At 38.9% G+C, this 21,948-nt stretch overlaps 2 protein-coding genes across 4 annotated transcripts in view; one reads left to right on the top strand and one right to left on the bottom strand.

The window, feature by feature from the left end:
- Window positions 1–96: 96 nt before the first annotated feature.
- LOC124283717 (location of vulva defective 1-like) lies at window positions 97–18,663 on the bottom strand. 2 transcript variants are annotated; one of them, XM_046719738.1, is made up of 9 exons: window positions 18,540–18,663; window positions 10,470–10,634; window positions 9,773–10,436; window positions 7,701–7,828; window positions 4,515–4,714; window positions 3,851–4,113; window positions 3,419–3,598; window positions 2,330–2,435; window positions 97–1,834 (listed from the first exon to the last, which is right to left on the bottom strand). In XM_046719738.1, exons 2-9 carry the CDS (start codon window positions 10,602–10,604, stop codon window positions 1,711–1,713), a joined length of 1,800 nt encoding a protein of 599 aa, XP_046575694.1. In that variant the 5' UTR covers window positions 10,605–10,634; window positions 18,540–18,663; the 3' UTR covers window positions 97–1,710. The 2 variants fall into 2 exon arrangements, with proteins under 2 accessions (XP_046575694.1, XP_046575692.1); XM_046719736.1 differs by having other exon boundaries at window positions 9,773–10,634.
- Window positions 18,664–19,630: 967 nt separating this feature from the next.
- The window catches only part of LOC124283719 (DNA polymerase epsilon subunit 2-like), a 71,644-nt gene continuing 69,326 nt past the window's right edge, over window positions 19,631–21,948 (top strand). For both annotated transcript variants that reach the window (XM_046719741.1, XM_046719740.1), the window contains exons 1-2: window positions 19,631–19,711; window positions 21,490–21,590. In XM_046719741.1, coding sequence (XP_046575697.1) covers window positions 19,647–19,711; window positions 21,490–21,590 — 166 coding nt within the window. In that variant the 5' untranslated portion in view covers window positions 19,631–19,646. The remainder of the gene's footprint in view (window positions 19,712–21,489; window positions 21,591–21,948) is intronic.

Genomic DNA, 21,948 nt, shown 5'->3' with positions numbered 1-21,948 from the left:
AAAAAACAATCTAAAAACAAAATTTATTGTATGTTTACATTTTTGGCTGATAAAAACATTAGGATTTATATTTTTGATCGTGGAAAATCAATTTTATTTCTTTCTTATTCTTGAAAAAATATGACAGACAGATCCGTAAAACAAAAAATAAAATGGGTCTGGCCTAAACAGTTCGTAAAAGCTTCAATAACATCAAAATAAGTGAAAACAAATACAACCAACAAAAGTGTAATGACAAAGGAGCCATGCACATATTCAACTGTAGTTTTCAGGAAATTTTTTAAACAGTGCATATCTCACTAGATCATTATTTTAATTTTCAAAATGTTTAATTTTCTGCAAATATATCCCAAAATGCTCTAAATAGCCATACACATACAGTATTGCATTTACAATTCACTCGCATATTTGGTGAATTGATCCATATACCTTCATGAATTCAATTCGTTATTCACGATCACTAGAATAAAATATTCATGATTACTTAAGTGTGTTTCTTTTATCACAACAAAAAATGTAAATTGGAATATATCCAAGCCAGCAGGATAATTGTTGACACTTGTATGTTTAATTTGACACTTATGTCGTCACTCTTCATTGTTGTGATGAATTAACATGGTCAAAACAAGTCAAAGAATGTATTTTGCTATTGTTTCATTAGTATAATGAATAACACATCGACTGCTAACTTGTTATAGTATTCGTTCCCCTAAATTCAAATCTATTACCCCATATTTATGATATGTATCATATTCATAGATTGGCTTCAGCCCTACACATACAGATGACCACACAGATTACCAGATGGACGGATTGTAGTTTCTACAAACCACATCTCCTAAAATCCATGCTATCAATGCCAGGCATTCATTGGGCAGGTGAGTCATAAACAAACCAATGAGACACATTGCAGAGATTTTCCACTGCCCAATAAAAATCTTTCTGGTCTTGAAAATCTCAAAGTTTATGATCTATATGTTGAGTTGGTGAAACAACTGCCTGTAAGCATTGGTGTTATGGTAAGGATTCCATGCTCTGAATACACAACCATCTCACTGAAAAACACAATAAATTTAATATCAAAGCCTCTAAACAGAGAGACGGCTACAAGGCTCTTAAATATAAAACTTGATCACACTTTAAGTAGTTCTGGTTTATGAGAACAAGAGAAACATACTTAAAAATACTACAAATTAAATGTTACAGTTTTAACTAGAGTTGGTTTGTGAGAATCAGAAAATAACATAGCAAAAAGCACTAGAACATATGTCAATCACAGTTTTAAGTAGTTTCATAGAATCATAGAAACATATTGAAAAATTTCAATATTCATACATTACACACCATTTTAAGTAGAATAAGTAGTTTGTGTGCACTTTATTCAATTATGATATGAGAACTATCATAATCCTCTCGTGCATAAAATATCCCATCAATTTGCTAAACATCAATATTCTGAACACGAAAACAATTGTTCTGCTACAACAAACTTACAAGTGTACAAAATGACCATCCGAACATTCATTCAAGCACTCATTTACTGCTAAAATCACCAAAAGAAGGCTTGGTGTTTGCTAAAAAGGAATTGGTTCACGTATTCAAGTGAGATGGTAACTTCATGTCACACAATTCGACACTGTCAGTCAATTTATCTCCCTTGACTGCACATGACCGGGGCAGTGTTCTAGGACATACACGTGAGGTTTGTGGTTACTTGAATCGGGTGTAGCTGGAGTTACTGAAGCTAGCTTCCTGACCACCTACAAAGTCATCGGTGTCATTAGACATTATCAGGTCATCGTCGTCATCGTCCAGTCTGGTCATACGGAATTGCCTGGAACAGAGGATATCATAAATGTTTCCAGACATTGTTGTATTGTTAGTTTGTTGTTCATGCTATATGACAGCTGATTGTAAATAATTGCTTCTTGTCCAGACAATCCAGTGATCAACAGCATGAGCATCGATCTATGCAATTGGATCGATGCTCATGCTGTTGATCAATGGATTGTCTGGTCCTGACTCGATTACTTACACACTGCCGCCATAGGCTGGAATCTTGCTGAGTGTGGCGTTAAACAACAAACTTTACAGACAAATAATCTGTAATTTCTTGTAAGTCATTGATATTTCTCTAAATATGAAGAGGTACTCCTCCAGAACATAGACATCAGACAACCTCCCACATAGAAGCCATCCCAACCTCCCACAATTCCCTGATAATGAGATGAATCTTGAAAACAGACTGAAGTTACATACAAAAAGTCATGTTATTACAAAAACTTTGATTATTTTATCTACTGTTTACATGTACAAAAGATCAACTTACAATATTCCTCGGCGCTTCTTGCGGATGTACAAGATCACTATGGCAACGATGACGAGGAAGATAACGATGCAGGCAATCACAACACCAACTGTCACACTTATGTCACCTGCAAGAAATCAATAATCAATAATAAATGGGCTGAGAAATAATCAAGCTCTTCCTTCAAACATTTCTAAATACTCTTGTCCTTCCAACTTTTCTCCCAAAATTTCTAAATGGTGAGTGACTTGTCTAAGAAATTAATCAATAATAAATGGGCTGAAATAATCAAGCTCTTCCTTCACATTTCTTTTCTTTGTGTTCCCAACTTTTCTCCCAAAATGGCGGTGGTGAGTGCCTGTGAGTGAGTGAGTGACTTATGTCACCTGCAAGAAATCAATAATCAATAATAAATGGGCTGAGAAATAATCAAGCTTTCCTTCATTTCTAAATATTTGTCTATTGTGTATATTTTCTCCCAAAATGGCGAGTGAGTCGTGCATGCCATAGTTTATGTCACCTGCAAGAAATCAATAATAAATGGGCTGAGAAATAATCAAGCAATATTCCCCAGCAATATCAGTGTGTGCTCATGGGGGACACCACCTGCAAATGGGCTTCACATTTCATTGTCTATTGTGTACCTTTTCATGTGAGTGAATCAAACCTGGGAGTGAGTGAGTGAATTGAAGTTCCTTTCATATATTTATTAGCAATAATCCAGCAATATCAATGTGGGGACACCAGTGTACCCATGTGAGCTAATTCCATAACCACTAGGCTGCCCCACCACACCCAGCTTAGCAATCCCAGCCTTAATGGTTGGGGCAGCCCTATGTTGACCTGAGTTCTACTCAGAACCCACCACACCCATCCCAGCCCTAAGGTGTACAGTAATTACCTCTCCAGATAGTTCCTACTGACAGAAACAATGTTTGTCACAGTTATTCTCTCATAATAAATAACATCCATCTTACACAATGGAGAATGTGGCCAACATGGCACCATAGTGGCAGCATTAAACTACATTTTTGTACAAGTATGATATAAATGTGAGTGAAAAAGTATCATCATTAAATCGTCACACAGTTTCCGTAGTTGCTGACTCACCTTTCTTCGGGGAAGTCTTTGTTGCGATGATGCAGTTACGACATGCGCTAACAAGACACAGCTCCCCCAGTGTTACGTTGTTCATGCAGGTCGTATCATTGACAACATTGTCATACTGTGTCTCAAACTTCCCAGGGATGTACCACTGCATGGTGGTCCCCTTTGTGCAGTTAATCGTAGCTGGAAGATAAAACAGGACAAAAAGTTAAATACAATTTTGAAAATATCTCAAACAATCCAAAGGCACCAACTTGATAAGAAATACTGCATTTTTTTCAAAATCGACTCCGATTTCTTGCACAGATATAATTGTTGTGTTATCCCTAATGCCGAATGCACCTGATAAAAGCACTATCTTTTGAAACAACACAAACAAGACAAACACTCTGGCCACTGGTCCAAGCAGATCGTTGGTCAAAGAAAATCACTCACCATTTTGTACATATACAGGAGAGAAGCCACACTGAAATTTCTTGCCAACTTTTTCAACAAAGTAATTGATCAGCTTCCTGGTGGTATCACTCTTCCACGTGTTGCAGGCTGTGTAGTTCAAGGTGATTGTCTTGAGTGTAGTTGCAGGGTCAAGGTCACAGTTGTTTGATTGGTTGAATGTGGAGGAAGCTATGATGAATGAGCCCGGGTCCAGGTGTGTGTCATCACAACGGACAACAGAAACACCGACTTGCCCTGTGCTGCTGAAGTGTTCAAATAAATACAGGTGTGATCTTAACAATTACAATGATGTTGATCATGATGCATCACTGGTTTCCTTAGAGACACTATATCACATCACACTTCTCTAAAAATAAATAATGCATTTCTGCATACTATCAACCCTCAGGGAAGATACCATATAATATATTCCACATTTTTTTTCGCATTTAGATTACAATATTAAATTAAAAGGTTTGAATGAATTAATGCAATGTTATGTCCCATTGAGCAATGTTTCAGCATAAGAACAATGATTATTAGGAATGCATCAAGCACTGGATACAAGGGACATCTTGTCCAGAATCACCATGGAGATTCAACAAAAAACTAGCACTGTATTATTAACTTCTGCTGAAAGTTTAATACATCAAATGCCAAATACCTTTTGTTGACCGCGGCAATGAGTATTCTTGACAAATAGTCAGGCACAAATGGTATGCTTGAATTAATTGTCGTGACTGGGTCTTGGCTGACAATGGTAGCGTCTACTGCAGCAGCATCGGCGATCTTGACATCAGTGCAGCTTGTCCAGTTGACGGCAGTGTAGAGGGACACTATCACTGATCTTCTGTTTGCTGGTGTCTAAAAAGAAAACCTTTGATCATGATATCAAAGGATAGTAGCCTAATCTAACTTTACCAGACAACCCATTACATAATACAACTTGTCCACAATTGAACAAGTAACCACTCTAGTCCACTATTCATCAGGTAACTCCACTAGTCCACTATTCATCAGGTAAACCACTAGTCCACTATTCATCAGGCAACCCCACTATTCATCAGGTAACTCCACTAGTCCACTATTCATCAGGTAACCCACTAGTCCACTATTCATCCGGTAACCCCACTATTCATCAGGTACCTTCATCAGGTAACTCCACTAGTCCACTATTCATCAGGTGACTCCACTATTCATCAGGTAATTCCACGAGTCTACCATTCATCAGGTACCCTCACTAGTCCACTATTCATCAGGTAACACAACTAGTCCACTATTCATCAGGTAACCCATGAAGTCCACTATTCATCAGGTAACTCAACTAGTCCACTACTCATCCGGTAACTCAACTAGTCCACTATTCATCCGGTAACACAACTAGTCCACTATTCATCAGGTACCCCACTAGTCCACTATTCATCAGGGTAACTCCAAGTCCACTATTCATCACTAGTCCACTATTCATCAGGTAACTCCACTCCAGTCCACTATTCATCAGGTAACCCACTAGTCCACTATTCATCAGGTAACTCCACTAGTCCACTATTCATCAGGTGGCAACCCCACTAGTCCATCATCAGGTAATTCCACTAGTCCACTATTCATCAGGTAACTCCACTAGTCCACTATTCATCAGGTAACCCACTAGTCCACTATTCATCCGGTAACACAACTAGTCCACTATTCATCAGGCAACCCCACTAGTCCATTATTCATCAGGTAACTCCACTAGTCCACTATTCATCCGGTAACACAACTAGTTCACTATTCATCAGGTAACTCCACTAGTCCACTATTCATCAGGTAACTCCACTAGTCCACTATTCATCAGGTGACTCCACTATTCATCAGGTAATTCCACTAGTCCATTATTCATCAGGTTTACCCACTAGTCCACTATTCATCCAGTAACACAACTAGTCCACTATTCATCAGGCAACCCCACTAGTCGACTATTCATCAGGTAACTCCACTAGTCCACTATTCATCCGGTAATCAGGCAACTCCACTAGTCTTCAGTCCACTATTCATCAGGTATTACTCAACTAGTCCACTATTCATCAGGCAACTAGTCCACTATTCATCAGGTACTAGTCCACTATTCATCATCAGTAACACAACTAGTCCACTATTCCGGTAACACCAATTCATCAGGGTTTACCCACTAGTCCACTATTCATCCAGTAACACAACTCCACTATTCATCAGGCAACCCCACTAGTCCACTATTCATCAGGTAACTCCACTAGTCCACTATTCATCCGGTAACACAACTAGTCCACTATTCATCAGGTACCTAGTCCACTATTCATCCGTAACACAACTAGTCCCTATTCACTAGTCCACTATTCATCAGGTAACTCCACTAGTCCACTATTCATCAGGTGACTCCACTATTCATCAGGTAATTCCACTAGTCCATTATTCATCAGGTTTACCCACTAGTCCACTATTCATCCGGTAACACAACTAGTCCACTATTCATCAGGCATTCATCAGGTGACTCCAGCTAGTCCACTATTCATCAGGTGTCCACTATTCATCAGGTTCATCAGGTAACTAGTCCACTATTCATCCGGTAACACAACTAGTCCACTATTCATCAGGTAACTCCACTAGTCCACTATTCATCAGGTAACCCAACTAGTCCACTATTCATCAGGTAACTCCACTAGTCCACTATTCATCCGGTAACACAACTAGTCCACTATTCATCAGGTAACTCCACTAGTCCACTATTCATCCGGTACCTTCATCAGGTGACTCCACTAGTCCGCTATTCATCAGGTGACTCAGCTAGTCCATAATTTGTACAGTGTTTAACAGCAGGGCTCGATTTAAGATGCAACCTAAGATAAAAACCTAGTTGCACCAGCCAAATTCCAGTTGCAACGTCGTGTGCTAAAACGTCAGAGGTTTCGGTGCACATAAACATATTTTCGTGATGTTGTACCCATGAAACCATAGCAACACAGAGACACAGCTGGTTCCTGTTGACTTGAGCTGTCATAGCCAAGAGGTGTCTATAAATAGCAATGTTTTGATGCCATAGCTATTCAAAGTTTAGAAGAAATATAAATTGACATATTTATGCTAATAATGTTAGATTTATTGTTGATATAATTCTCGTAACTTGGTTGAATTACTTCTACTTCTGATAACTAGGTTGCACTTTGTGATACTGGATTGCACCAGTGCAAGTATCAAAGCACTAAATCGAGCCCTGAACTCTCTATAGCAAGGGGAGCAGGGGAGACGGAGAGAGGCTGCTTCTACTGGTATGGGTGGCGCTGAGACTACCTTAAAGTCTATGTTTAGGTATGGAATTATGGTCACCTAAACGCTAAGATCTTTTTGTACGACACTCTGGGCTAATGCAATAAAAGAATGCCATAAGCGACAAGTCACACAGACACAGCAGCCATTAATCTAAGATACTCTGTGTTTTAGTAACTGTCAACTGATCTCACTCACCAGATGCTTGATGGGCATTTAGAAGTTGGAGTGAGTGAGTGAGTTTAGTTTTATGCCGCACTCAGCAATATTCCAGCTGTAAATAATAGCATCTGGACCAGACAATCCAGGGATCAACAGCATGAGCATCGATCCACACAACTGGGAACCGATGACATGTCAACCAAGCCAGCAAGCCTGACCACCCAATCCTGTGAGTCGCCTCATACAACAAGCATGTTAGAAGTTGGAAGGTAACATAACAACGTATTATGTATTTTCACCTGATGAAGGGGCAAGAAGTAGCCCAGAAATATTTTGTTGTAAATAATAAAGAAGTTGGAAATCCATACCATACGTTGTTATATGATCTGACGCACAATGAGAACCTTACCAGAGTTGCTGTTTTATACGCCAGGTTGTCCTTCCAAGCAACAGAATCTATCTGGACTACAGCAATACAGGTCATTTTCAGATCAGACACCATGACCACCATTTTTGGAGCAGCTTCGCCATCCACACCTGAAGGAGAAACACTAAAATGACCTCAAGTTTCTTTCACGTTTAAAAAAAATCACTTTATGCAACAATGGTAATTGTGAGTTAAGACAAAGATTTTCTTCAGGTAACCATGGTAACAATGCGCTAAATGATATACATGTATTCTACATTTCTAAAATCCTTCCAGATAAGTAGAGCTGTGACGATATATCGTAATATCGATAATCCTGATACTCTATCTGACGATAAATATATCGATACTTTTGTTCAAATCGTGATATGATCGGTGACCTTAAAATTGTTAATGTTCACTAGAAATTGACGGTTATGTTAAAATTCACACAGTTACTTGCTATAAAAATATACTTTTTTTTAAAGAAAATAACTCAAGATAGCATATCGTGATATGCATCGAATCGAATCGTATTGTTTCAAGATATCGCGATACATATCGTATCATGACATTTCCGTATCGTCATGCCTCTACAGATAAGGGAAATCAGCTCCACAAATTCACACAAAAGGTAGCACTGTTAATCAAATATTGCAATTCACTTTTTGAAAATGTATCTAAAATCTAATAAAAGTGAATTTCTTAATAGTGAATGGCATTTTTGGGTATTTTTTATTTTATAATCCAGGCACACTGGAACCATGTTGTTAAATTCATCACCAATGACCTAGTGAAAAATCTTGTTGTGCAGAGTACAGTCCCTTTGCTGCCAGGATCTACAGCTTGTTGGTTCATTAACATGGTGATTGGAAATAGGGATGTGGGTTCTCAACATTGAGTCTGTTAGCCTAGTGGTTAAAGCATTCACTCATTGTGCTGATGACCCGGGTTGGATTCTCCATATGGGTACAAATTGTGAAACCCATTTCTGGTGTCCCGTGCCATGCTATAGCTGGGATATTGCTAAACCCTCACTCACTCACTCACTCTAGTTTTACTTTAGCTGGTGCTTTCTGAGAGTAACCCTGGTTTTACCTCATAGAATAGTAGAATATTTGATTATTTCATGGCCATCAATTTTCAAACTATTGTATTTATTAACAATCCTCACCACACTGCACAATAAACCTTTTTGTGGTGTAACCATGGTAACTACAGCTACAATATCATATTAACAAATACTTCCTGTTAGTGATCATGGTTATGGCTCTTGTAATAGAAAAAAATGGACTATTAAGTTTCAGGATTGGTGTTACTCCATATGAGTAACATATGACACTGTGCATGCATACTGCTTTTTATTCAAAAAGAAAAAATCCTGCATACATACAGACTGAACATGTTTGCCAGTGTTGAGAAGCGTTGCCTTTAGTTTTACGCCGCTTTTAGCAATATTCAAGCGACATAAAAAAGCAAACAAATTGTGCAGTATGGTGAGTATTGTCAGCAAATACAATAGATTGCAAATTGATGGCCATGAAATGTTCCAATATCCTTCTGTTTCAGGAGTTAAACCATGGTTACTTCAAGGAATCACCAGCTAAAGTGAGTGAGTGAGTGAGTTTAGTTTTACGCCGCACTCAGCAATATTCCAGCTATATGGCGGTGGTCTGTAATAATGGAATCTTGACCAGACAATCCAGTGATCAACAGCAGGAGCATCGATCTGCTCATTTGGGAACCAATGACATGTGTCAACCAAGCCAGCGAGCCTGACCACCCGATCCCGTTAGTCGCCTCTTACGACAAGCATGGGTTACTGAAGGTTCATTCTAACCCGGACCTTCATGTGTCACCAGCTAAAGAGTGACAGTAGTGAGTGAGGGAATGAGTGTGGTGAAGGGGGTTGGGGGGTGTCTTCACACATTGCACCCATTTTGGGATTCGAACCCCAACACTTAAACCACTGTGCTACTGCACAGACTGACTGTAGCTAAGGTTAAATGTTGGCATTGACACTACAAGCAACAGTTTTGCAAAATGTTAGAAATGGAAATTGAAAAAATACTTACTTTTAACTTCTATATAAAAGGAGCTACCATTGGAGAAGAGGTCGTTGTAGGAAAACTCATTTATCACCAGATTTGGCGTCTTCGGCAAAACAGTAGATGATGCATGGGAAACAGTAGTTGTTGATGGCTTTGAAGCAGATTGTGCTCCTGTACTGCCTTGTGACACTGTGGCAACCGTGGAGGAAGGAGTAGTTGCTTCAGGGACTGTGACAGGGGAAGGATTTGAAGATGTTTGTGGTGTGACCTCAGTGCTATTAGTGTCATTTGGTGAGATGCTGGAGCCATTGGTAGTGGGTGTCAATTTTGTGGAACTTTGAGATGGTGTTGTTGCTGGTGGTGTTGTTGTTGATGCTGTTGTTGCTGTTGATGCTGGTGTTGTTGCTGTTGATGCTGTTGTTGATGCTGGTGATGCTGGTGTTGCTGTTGATGCTGGTGTTGTTGCTGTTGATGCTGTTGTTGATGTTGGTGTTGCTGGTGATGCTGGTGTTGATGCTGGTGTTGATGCTGGTGTTGCTGGTGATGCTGGTGTTGATGCTGGTGTTGATGCTGGTGTTGATGCTGGTGTTGTTGCTGGTGTTGCTTGTGATGCTGTTGGTGGTGATGCTGCTGCTTGTGTTGTAGTGGACTGAATTGTAGACGACGTATCTCCTGGTGTGGTTGGTTTTGTAGACGACGTATTTCCTGGTGTGGTTGGTTTCTCTGATGCTCCTTGTGACTCTGATGTTGTTGCACGTGGTGTTGTTGAAGATATTGCTGTTGTTTGAGTATTCACCTGTGCAGCAAGGATCAGACAACAAGATCCCACTAACAACAACCAGTCTCTACATGCCATGCTGATAGATGGTGGTTCTTATATTGGTTTCTGAAACAGAGATACATTCGAACATACACAGGATCAAAGAAACTATTCCGCAAAGATCAGAAAACAAGATCCCAGAACCAACAACAAGTCTCACTATGCATCATAGAATTACACATTGAATATAGTCTTCATCTTGTTCAAGATCACGGATTTTCAAACTGACCCAAATAATTGACAACCATTTTTATTCTATTTCATAGCTTACATATTTTGGATAACTAACATACCGTATATTACCGTAGATAAGCCGACCCCCTAACTTGACCCTTGAAATCAGTGTCAAAATGGTATGTTTCGCACATAAGCCGACCCCCCGAGATGAGTCGTGGCCAGCTCACACCACAATACATCTGGCAGTTGGATGTAAAACGTACATAAGCCGACCCCACGCGATGGCAAGCTCACACCACAATTCATCTGGCAGTTGGATGTAAAACGTAAGTATGTTTGGTGAAAATAGTATCTAATAAAGATCATACTGATCATTATTCTAGAAACCTGTGTTTGTTTTCTTTTTCATAGCCCAAAGATCACTGTTTGAATGTATCAACAACGAGACGCCATTTTGTGAAGTTGGTTCATATGGAAATACAAACCCATGAGAAAACGTACCCACGGTAAATAAGAATGAAGTCATTTTTCATTCAAAACATTATATTATTGTTTCTGTGTTGACAATGATAATCTCATTGAGTTTGTCAAAAAAAAAAAAAAATTCTGCTGCTCATTATGAAGTTTGGTTTTCTATGAAGTTGTTCGAGTGGGTAGGTTTAGTGAGGAAACACAAATGGTAGAACTTCAAACAGGTTGTTAAGTAATTTAATATCAATATTATTATAATAACAGACCACTTGAAAGCACATAATTCCATATGCAGTGGATGTTTGGATTGTTAACAGTATTGCTAATTTACAGTAAAGTTTACACATTCGGGGCGATGGGTAGCCCAGTGGTTAAAGCGTAGGCTCGTCACGCCAAAGACCTGGGCAGTGTTCACGAATAGCGTCTGACCCTCTGACAAATCCGGCAGATTCGCCAACGGCCAGACAGAAGTCTACAACCTGCCGGCCCCAGTGTCTGACTGTATATTTCACAATGACTTTGACTGAAGTTGTTTCATGTGACACTTGTTTGCTGTTTATAAATCTTATGTTTGTTAATAATTTCAATGTCAATTATAAGAAATATTTAATCTGAAATGTGTGTATGATTTTATTCCATGGGTTCTGTGCATTTTCAATGGGTCAGAGAAACATCTGAAACTTACAGGACCCAATGTCCTGTGACTTTGAAACACTATTCGTGAACACTGCCTGGGTTCGAATCCCCACATGGGTACAATGTGTGAAGCCCATTTCTGGTGTCCCCCGCTGTGATGTTGCTGGAATATTGCTAAATGCGGCGTAAAACCAAACTCAGTCAGTCAGTTTACACATTCACAACTGAGAAGTGCTTGTTCTAATACCTGATAGAAAGACTACAGCAGGCAGAGACTAGGTGCAGTCATCTGATTAATGATCATGATTATCATTTTAAAAGGTTGACAATTTAATTGTATATTATTCTTGGAGTTGTAATTTTTATTTTTCGTAAGAAGTAAAGATTTGCAAAGTGATGATGGAATAGATATGCATGACATGAAACTGGTGTAGTTTCGGTATATTTGTTCTAACACCATTATCAAACAATATGTTCATTCATATCTGTTATCCGGTCTTAATACTCAGATTTCAAAATGCCTCTCAGAGAAGTCAATAGCGCCTTAGGTCTCACAAAGCACTACTTCCGGTACTAAGCTGATTACCGGCCAATTTGCAATATGCGAGATGGGGCCCAGCTTACTTCTGGAACCAGATTTCCGTGACAAGCGTATATTCAAGAACTAGTTCTGGTTCCAAATTGTGCGTCCGACAAATATGACTTTACTGGACTGGACTAGGTATACAACTATGCTTGGCTGTCACTACTGCTGACAGTCGTAATAGCTGGCTAACTTAGGGATGGTTAGATCGCAAATTTGTTATTCCTGCAAGGATTATTGGTTCCTTACTGTCAACCATCCTCGATAATCTCCAGGGCATACGTTACGATCACTCTCCACTATACCCTGGATGCATCCACGGCTTGGGGCGATGATTTTATTACCTCCCTTGGCCGGCTTTTTATCCAATTAGGTGCCTACGCTGGGAAGTTGAGCGTACCAATCACAACTCACTTTCGCTTCTTAACTTATCTAACCGTTTAAACTTGGCAACACCATTGATGCAGAGGTACTCTGAAAGAAGTAGAAGGAGTTCTTTCATATATCTTTTGAAAGTTTCAGATCTGTGAATTTGTCTTTATTATTTCTCCCAAAATCTGAGTGGCACTGCGAACAAACCATCGCGACTACGACCGCTATCTTTGTTGACACTGGCAAGCTCGGTTGTAACGGCGGCTTAGCTGATTGGCTACTGTGAGAATACAAGAGTCAGCCAAGGGAGGTAATAAAATCATCGCCCCCAAGCCGTGGATTCATCCAGGGTATAGTGGAAAGTTATCGTAACTTATACCCTGGAGATTATCGAGGATGACTGTCAACTGGCAACCATAAAACCACTCAAAAAGGTATGAATCGTTGTTTGTCCCCGGAAGTATTAAGGTCTCGCAAAGTGCTGTTAACTTCTTATGGGCCCTATAAAAATTATAATGAAAATGATAAGCATTTAACACAGTTCAAGCTATTAACACTGATTAACTCATACACAAAACAACAACAAAGAGTGACAAAGGAGTAGAGTCTACTGTACTGATACATTAGTAGTGCTGGGAATCGGAAACCAAATCCACGATCGATTATCGGAGGACTGTGGTGAACGATTATCGATTATAATCAAAGTATATACATTTTAATGTTATCACCAATTTCAAGGGTTTTCCCCAGGTTTTTTCTAATAAATGTTCCTTCTTACTAATACTGACATTCAATGACATACACGCATGCAAGAAAGACACTGGAATTGTAATTAAACAATAAAAGTGGTTAATATGTTACAATGCACATAGCTTTACGCTGTTGAGTGCATGTTTGTTCGTGAATATTTGTCAAGTTTAATTTTTACTTTACTTCATTCAAGTGTTATATACTAAAACAACAAAATTCTGATTAATTGAAAATATGTTTTTTTACAATGGATAATCAATTTAATCCTTCTTTCGATCGATTTTCGATCATCGGAACACCACTATCAGGTGTGGAAATAATAGAGGTGTCACGATACACCAATCTCACGATACGATACGTATCACGATTTTAAGGTCACGATACGATACGTATCGCGATACATAATTATCACGCCTTTTCATAGCATTACCTTACCGGCAACGTACGCGTTCGCTGACTGGTCCATCAAAATAGTCTAGCCAATCAGAAAAGCTGTTAGTTTCCAACCTATTTTTTAAGTAAAGCTAGCTACATCTATTTATCGGAGCGGTCTGGTATAATTTTACTATCAAGACTTTGACGGAGATGGATATAGCATAAAAATTTGAATCGATAAAGTTTTAAAATAGGAATCGATACACGCAAGCATGTATCGCGTATCGTATCGTCAGTAAAAATGTATCGATGTATCGATACATTCGCGTATCGCGACACCCCTAGGAAATAACCCATTGCCCGACGTCCGAGTCCATTGTTTTATTCTGTCGGGCAAGCAAATTTGTATATCACACTGTACCAGTGTCCAGTTGACTTTCCAATGTTAATTATGTTGTTTATTTAAGAAAATCAACAAGAAAACGGCCGGTATAGTGGAAAAATTATCAGGGCAAGAGATTTTACATGTTCCACTGTTCCGGAGTCCGGAGTACACTAGCAATTTTATAGTTATTTCCACCCCTGCACTATACATTAGCTCGTCATCAGTATAATCAGCCAACTAACCAACATAGGAACATTAGTATCATGCTGATAACACATCCTGTTTCAACAGCTGGGGTCAATCAGGTGTTGTGACATATCCATGAGTGTTGCTTGTCTCCCAACCCCTTGAGATAAATCACAATTTTTTTATTTTTGGGATGTTGTTGAACGCCGCACTCAACAAGATACCAGCTATATAGCAGCTGTCTGGACCAGACAATCCAGTGATCAGCAGCATGCCCATCACTCTACGCAGTTGGGATAGAATGACATATGACAACCAAGTCAGCGAGCCTGACCACCTGATCCCATTAGTCACCTCTTATAACAAGCATGGGTTACTGAAGACCAGGGGCGGTGGGGTAGCCTAGTGGTTAAAGCGTTCGCTCGTCACGCCGAAGGACCGGGTTCGATTCCCTACATGGGTACAATGTGTGAAGCCCATTTCTGTTGTCCCCCGCCGTGATATTGCTGGAATATTGCTAAAAGCGGTGTTAAACCCAACTCACTCACTCACTCACTTACTGTCACTACTGAAGATCAATTCTAATCCGGATCTTCATGGGTAAATCAAGAATGAACTTCAACACCAGTATAGAATGTCTTGGAAAGTCTACATTGCCTCAGTGTGGAAATGAAATGAAGCATTGTTCTGGACCTGATTATATTCTGTACATATACATTTTTATAAATTATACCTGGTTATTTTCTGGGACTAAAAGTTAGCCTAATGACATATCAGAGATAATGGCAATAGGTGTTGTACCTGTGTGAAGCTATCAATATACATGCCTATTTGCACTTGTCAAGGGGGTACACAAGATATGTGAGCTAGACTACCTGTTGTCAGATGTCCAGTTTTGTGGAAGCTGTGAATCCCAAAATGGATTCAACCCACAAAGGATCTATATCTTACTGATAAAGTGTACTCCCAATAACTTCTGTGGCATCAGCAACATTCAACCATGTGACAGTGGTCTGTAAAGTATTGGGGGCGGTGGGGTAGCCTAGTGGTTAAAGCGTTGGCTCATCATGCAGAAGACCCGAGTTCGATTCCCCACATGGGCACAATGTGTGAAGCCCATTTCTGGTGTCCCCCGCCGTGATATTGCTGGAATATTGCGTAAAACCATACTCACTCACTCACTCACTGTAAAGTATTGAGTGTGGACCAGAGCAAGTGACTGACATGCATTAGCCAAGTCAGCAAGTCTGACTGCTTGATGCAGTAATAGTGAGTGAGTGAGTGAGTGAGTGAGTGAGTGAGTGAGTGAGTGAGTGAGTGAGTGAGTGAGTGAGTGAGTGAGTGAGCGAGTGAGTGAGTGAGTGAGTGAGTTTGGTTTTACGCCGCTTTTAGCAATATTCCAGCAATATCATGGCAGGGAACACCAGAAATGGGCTTCACACATTGTGCTCATGTGGGGAATCGAACCCGGGTCGTCAGCGTTATGAGCGAACGGTTTAACCACTAGGCTACCCCACCGCCCCGATGCAGTAATAGACAAACATGAGTTGCTGAAAATCATTTCCAACCCAGATCCGCACGGGTATTGTCATGGCTACAGCACTACAAAAATATTATTGTCACATGACATTCAGCAAAACATCACTTGTCAATGTCAGTGTCAAATCAGAGTTCAAGCCATTACGATTTGATTTGTTTTCTGTCAAGTGATTTATTGCACAGTTCAACAGTTCACAAGTAACTGATTGTGAGATATAGTGAGTGACTCGGTCGGATATTTATCATAAACTGATAAACAATTTTCTTTTATGTAATACTGTGTGCACGGTTTCAGGTCACTCAGACCATATTCCAGCAATATCATATCCCACAAAAATAGTTTCCAAATTTTGCTAGCCACTTGGGCTAGCTATGCCTGAAAGTTAATAACCCTCCAAATAATTCACTAGCCCGAAATTTGAATGTAGAAACTAAGCAAAAGATTACAAAAAAAAGATGAGAAGAAGATATTGTCGGCATGACACAGGTTTCGTCATTAAGCTGCTAATATGAAGAACATTTCTATCAAGCCATAATCTTGCATGATTTAAAAGTGTATTATAACTTAACAAGTTGGATAGAGTGACATATTTACAAAATGACCCCATGAAAATTTACTAGCAAGTCGGGCCCTTGACTGTGGAGATAGTGGCTGACATTGAAACCATGAGGGGACGCGAACATTTTATAACTTGAACACCCTCCAGGGAAATATTGTCCTGTGACAACTATGATCTTTTGTCTTCCGTGTGAAAAAGAAAGCTGACATTTATATCAGGTTGTTTTTAAGCCATTATCGTCATTATCATTTGTGGGAATCTTTGTTGTTTGTCTTTGGTTTATATTCTCCCATGTGATTATTATCTCTTATTAATATCATCACAATTTGGACAGAAAATAACATTTCAGTACAGTTGATTTTGAAACATTTAATGCACATGCATTGCATGTGCCATGCTTGTGTGTTATCAGGGTATGAAACTCCCAAAACTTTCAGCCAGATCACAAGGCTGGTTAGATTTAAAACTTGCCAGCCCTGACAAAAACTTACCTGCCCACAAATAATTTAGGTTTGACAAGCGACGTAGTTTATCATCCATTTGAATTCATCATTTAGTTTTACAAGTGAATTAATAATGATCTATTATCCTGAAATATGATGAATATCTTCATATACATGTCTAAATTTTAACCCGTAACCCCGACTGTCGGGCAGGAGAATTTGAGAATCTGGCAGTCCGTGTTGAAAATAACCCGCCCAAGGAGGTCGGACAGGCAGGTATTTCAAACGCTGGTGTTATGCAACAATCATACTCAGCCATCGTACTATCACTAGTTATACGTCAAATATGCATAATATTCTCACCAAAACTGACATTTCAATACCAAAATTGTATACAACTGAGTTCAAATCAAAATTGGGCAAACAAACTAGTTTGAATGAATTATTTGAAGTGTTTTTGTTTTCAAGGCCACATGACCCATATAACATACATGTACATTATACAATAATGTTTCATTGCATATGCATCAAGAAAATGTATTAGGGGTGAAACGGTGTGCTGTAATCACGGTGCAGTACATATTGCGGTACAAGGCCTTTGGTTCGGTCCGTTTTGGTTCGGTATATGAGATATGATCATAATGCAGAATACTGACAAGAGCCAAACCTTACATTGTTTCATAACATGGAAAAAAATAACCATAATCTTAGTTATTTTGAATGAACAAAACTGTCATTTTATGACTAGATAGAAATGACACTAAGAAAACCTAAAATAAAGAATTTTTGGATTGCATTATGATATACCGAAACGAAGGCAAAATACTGCGGTTCTACTAATACCGCAGTATACCATTTCACCCCTTGAATGTATTACATTTCCATTCTAATTTTTAACAGACTATACATATACATGTACATTAGATAGTGTAAAATAAATAGTAATAAATACTAAAATGGAGAGTGAGTGAGTGAGTGAGCTTTAACACCTGTCTCAGCAATATTCCACTGCCAATTTCCAGCAGTATCTCGACAGGGAATTGGCTTCAAACACTGTACCACGAGGCTACCCCACTGTCCTTATTTTAGATCTGATCTGTATATTGCCTGAGAACACAAACTTCGCATGTCACAAGCTACTAACACAGTGTTTCAAACAGCTATTATAATTTTGTACAGTAATGAAGTTTCGGTTTCTGAGTTATTGAATAAACGAACACAGTTCAATAGTATTTCCGCCTTAGGGAAATACCTTGGGTCAAGAATGTCGTACTCTCAATTTTAACCGAGGTCAACAGACGATGTGACGAATTGGATTTATTTGTACATACCGTTTGAAGATTGCTTCACACGGACTAGTACATATTCGAGTCGCAATGGCTATACTTGTGGCCTTTATATACGGGAATTGACGTAATCATTTCCGTGTTTGGGCCCATTCACCTGTTAGATATTTGTTTTAGATAAGTGAACATTACACCAATCAATACTCACCTAATTTAAATACTGTGCGCAAAACAATCTTAAACTGCCGTCCGTGTAATATGGGGAATTGTCCTCTTCATGTGACACGACAAACACAACCCCTACGGGCTAACAAAACATCCTGCTAGGTCAGGGGTTACACATTCAGCCAATCAAATGCTCGCTTTCATCCCTCGTGCACCTGCCAAACAATGCGATTTCTTGACTGGGATCCTGTCTACCCGAAACCACAATGTATCCGAGTATCTATGTGTAACGCAGAATGTACCCGGTTGTCTAAACTAGGTGCGCATACGATCTGTTAAACTAGCTTACTGATGTCCCGTGTTAATGAATAATTATCTTATAATTAATATTCAATAAGTAAACTAACGCTTAGCCTCTGAAAAATATATAATTGTGATAGGAACAAATGAGTCCATGTTTTATTCAGAAGGAACCTGGGTGAGATGGAGGATCATGAACCTGAGGGAAATAAAGACTTGCGGAGGAGACAAAAATATTGTCCAGGGATTGTATGAAAAACTGTCAGTAACACTAATACTGGTATTTCCCATGACATCGGGAGAATCGGGTGTGGGATGGATGGGTGATGGATTTCATTCTTCAAATTGATGATGAAGAAATCGATGAACAATCTATGAAGATTTTATTTAGATTCAGTGTAAAAAGTATTTACGAGCACGTGCGGAAAAGCACCTTAACGTTAAAATATTGAAGGATTTCCAATATCTCACTAAAGTACTCTTTGAAACTGTTCACTTCATTTGGTCACAAATATTATAGGAGAGCTTCAAACACAAGAAGTAACACAGCTCCAGACAGTGACATTAGCGATACCTCATAATTAGCTAGTAAGAAGTACACACTGTTTAGAGCTAATCTTTGCATCGGGGAAAATCCCACCCACTCACAACAATACAAATCGATAAAACAGAATAAGAATTCACCGTTCCTTCAAGTTCGAATGGCACGATTTTAGTTATATAATACTTAAAATGTACATTATTAGGATGTACAGTTGGCGATTACGCCTGTAATGTAGTGATACGTTATTGAATTGCCAGCATTTGTCTTATCGATTCGTGTGTTTTCGGAATTGGCGGGACATACGCAATGGCTGCGAAGTTGAAGTCACACATACAGTCGTCTTTCAAGATGCATGGCCTCACTCTCCGGAGGTGTGTAATCAGATGTTATTTTGTGATCGAATCGGAAACAAACACTATAGTCCACTAAGCTCGTTGACCTCGAGATATATCAAGGAATTTTCGCAGGAACATGTCTTTTTTTTAAAACAGGGTCCGAAAGCAGTTGACTGAGTTGTGATTTTGCTGAAAAACAACAATAAAACGGAACTGTCAATGTGTCATTCAGGTGCAAATTCATAAAATAATGTTACGCGTTGTACTGTCGTATAGCATTTATCATATAAGATACATACCGTACAACTGATCATGGAGACTTGTTGTATTCTGACTACAAGCTCTACAGACCCAATCAATAACCAACTGGATCTGGGAGTAAACATTTCAGTGACAAAACCCTATTTGCCTTGATTTAGATCGTATTTAGGTGTGTATTCAAATACGTGCAATAATTAACACACATGGTTACAGATAATATGATGGGGGCCAAAATGATTCATTGATAATACTGTATGGTTAATTTTATGTGTAAGGGACTGGTTCCTTCATTAGGGAGTGGTTTGATTTGATTGAACACTGCTCTCAGCAATATTACAGCTATATGGTGGGGCTCTGTAAATAATATGGACCAGACAATCCAGTGATCAACATCGTGAGCATAGATCTATGCAACTGGGATACAATGGCATGTCAACCAAGTCAGCGATCCTGACCACCTGATCCTGTTTGTTGCCTCTTACTTATAAGGGAGTGTTCACCAATCGCCTGTTTATTTGTATCTTTGATGAGGACAGTATTCACAAGTCAGAGTGAGTTGAGTGTTACACAGCTTTTAGCAATATTCCAGCAATATCACGGCGGGGGACACCAGATGTGGGCTTCACACATTGTACCCATGTGTGGAATTGAACGCGAGTCTTTGGCGTGAGAAGCAAAACTTTATCCACTAGGCTACCCCACCGTCCCTTCACCTGCAGAAAGGTCTTCATTTATGAATATATAACAATAATTTTCCATGAGCATTGTGAATTGTTTATAAAGTGTATATTCTTTTCTGCCCTTATGAAAATCATTATTTTTCCACAGCTAATTTTTCTAACTTTTGAGTCAGTTCGTGGTTTTGATAGAACTACCACTATGCAAGAACTTTTAAAAATTGTTGTTTATTCCATTTCAATTCTCAGATAAATTACGCATGACATAAAAGACAATATATATGACATCATTGGGGTGTTGTAAGGTTATAACAAATATATAGATACATAAGATATCATTAAAGTTTCTGTAGAGGTATGAAAATACACAATGCCATTTAGAAAGTGGTCAAATGTAACATATGTCATATTTGGGATTACACTTTCTTAGTAAAGTACAGATTCTAGTACATTTGTTGGATAGAGTCCCGTCCGGGATTCGAACCCACACCCTCAGAGTCAGGCACCTATTCGCCAGCACACAAAGTCAGACGCCTAGACCGCTCAGCCAGATCAGGAAAGATGAAATACAGTCTTGGCATTTATTGGGAGATCCCTTTTTGACCCCTTATTACTTTAGTTATTTTACAAACTAGTTGCAATATATTTCCATCTAGTTTATTATGATAACAAGTCCAAACATTTCAAAGTTAAATTTCATCTTCCAGTGACTACAAATTGTTTTGGATTTTAGTCAAATTTTGTGTGGAAGATACAGATTATTGATTGTCATATTCGTCATTTGCATATTTGAAATTAAAATGCTTTAGCAAAGAGATATTTTTGCAGATATACTTACATTTTGTTCATGAATGTTTATTGTTGCCATGGTTACAGTGAGGCCAGCCGCTACCTTGTGGATGTGTTGACCCCCGTGGCTGATGTACAGAAGGAAACTTGGATGGAGAAAATCATTGAGATTGTGCAGAAGCAACCATGTGAGTTATCTCCCTTGATGCTGTTATGCGTAACCACCTTTTCATAATTAAGCTGTAAAAAAAACATTGAAATATTAATTATGTTGTTTATTTAAAAATCATTGGGAAAATTATGATTTTACACAGCCCGTGATAAAATAAAATGGTTTAGAAGCATAAGTGTCTCATTAGATTGTAATAGGACACTTCTTTGATTGGCATTCTAGAAGTTGAGGTGATGAAGAATGAGGACAATTTTTATGGATATGCAACTTCTTAATAGGCCATGCATTAATACATTTCAGTGTCAGGCTATCATCTAATAGACAACAGATGATTTCGGGACAAAAAACATTTCATATAATGTTACTGGTATTAT

Source organism: Haliotis rubra, unplaced genomic scaffold (assembly GCF_003918875.1).
Source record: "Haliotis rubra isolate DU_JTF1 unplaced genomic scaffold, ASM391887v1 Scf32, whole genome shotgun sequence".
Taxonomy (NCBI): Eukaryota; Metazoa; Mollusca; class Gastropoda; order Lepetellida; family Haliotidae; genus Haliotis; species Haliotis rubra.
The sequence above is the reverse complement of the archived record's forward strand: the minus strand, read 5'-3'. Positions and strand labels throughout refer to the sequence as shown.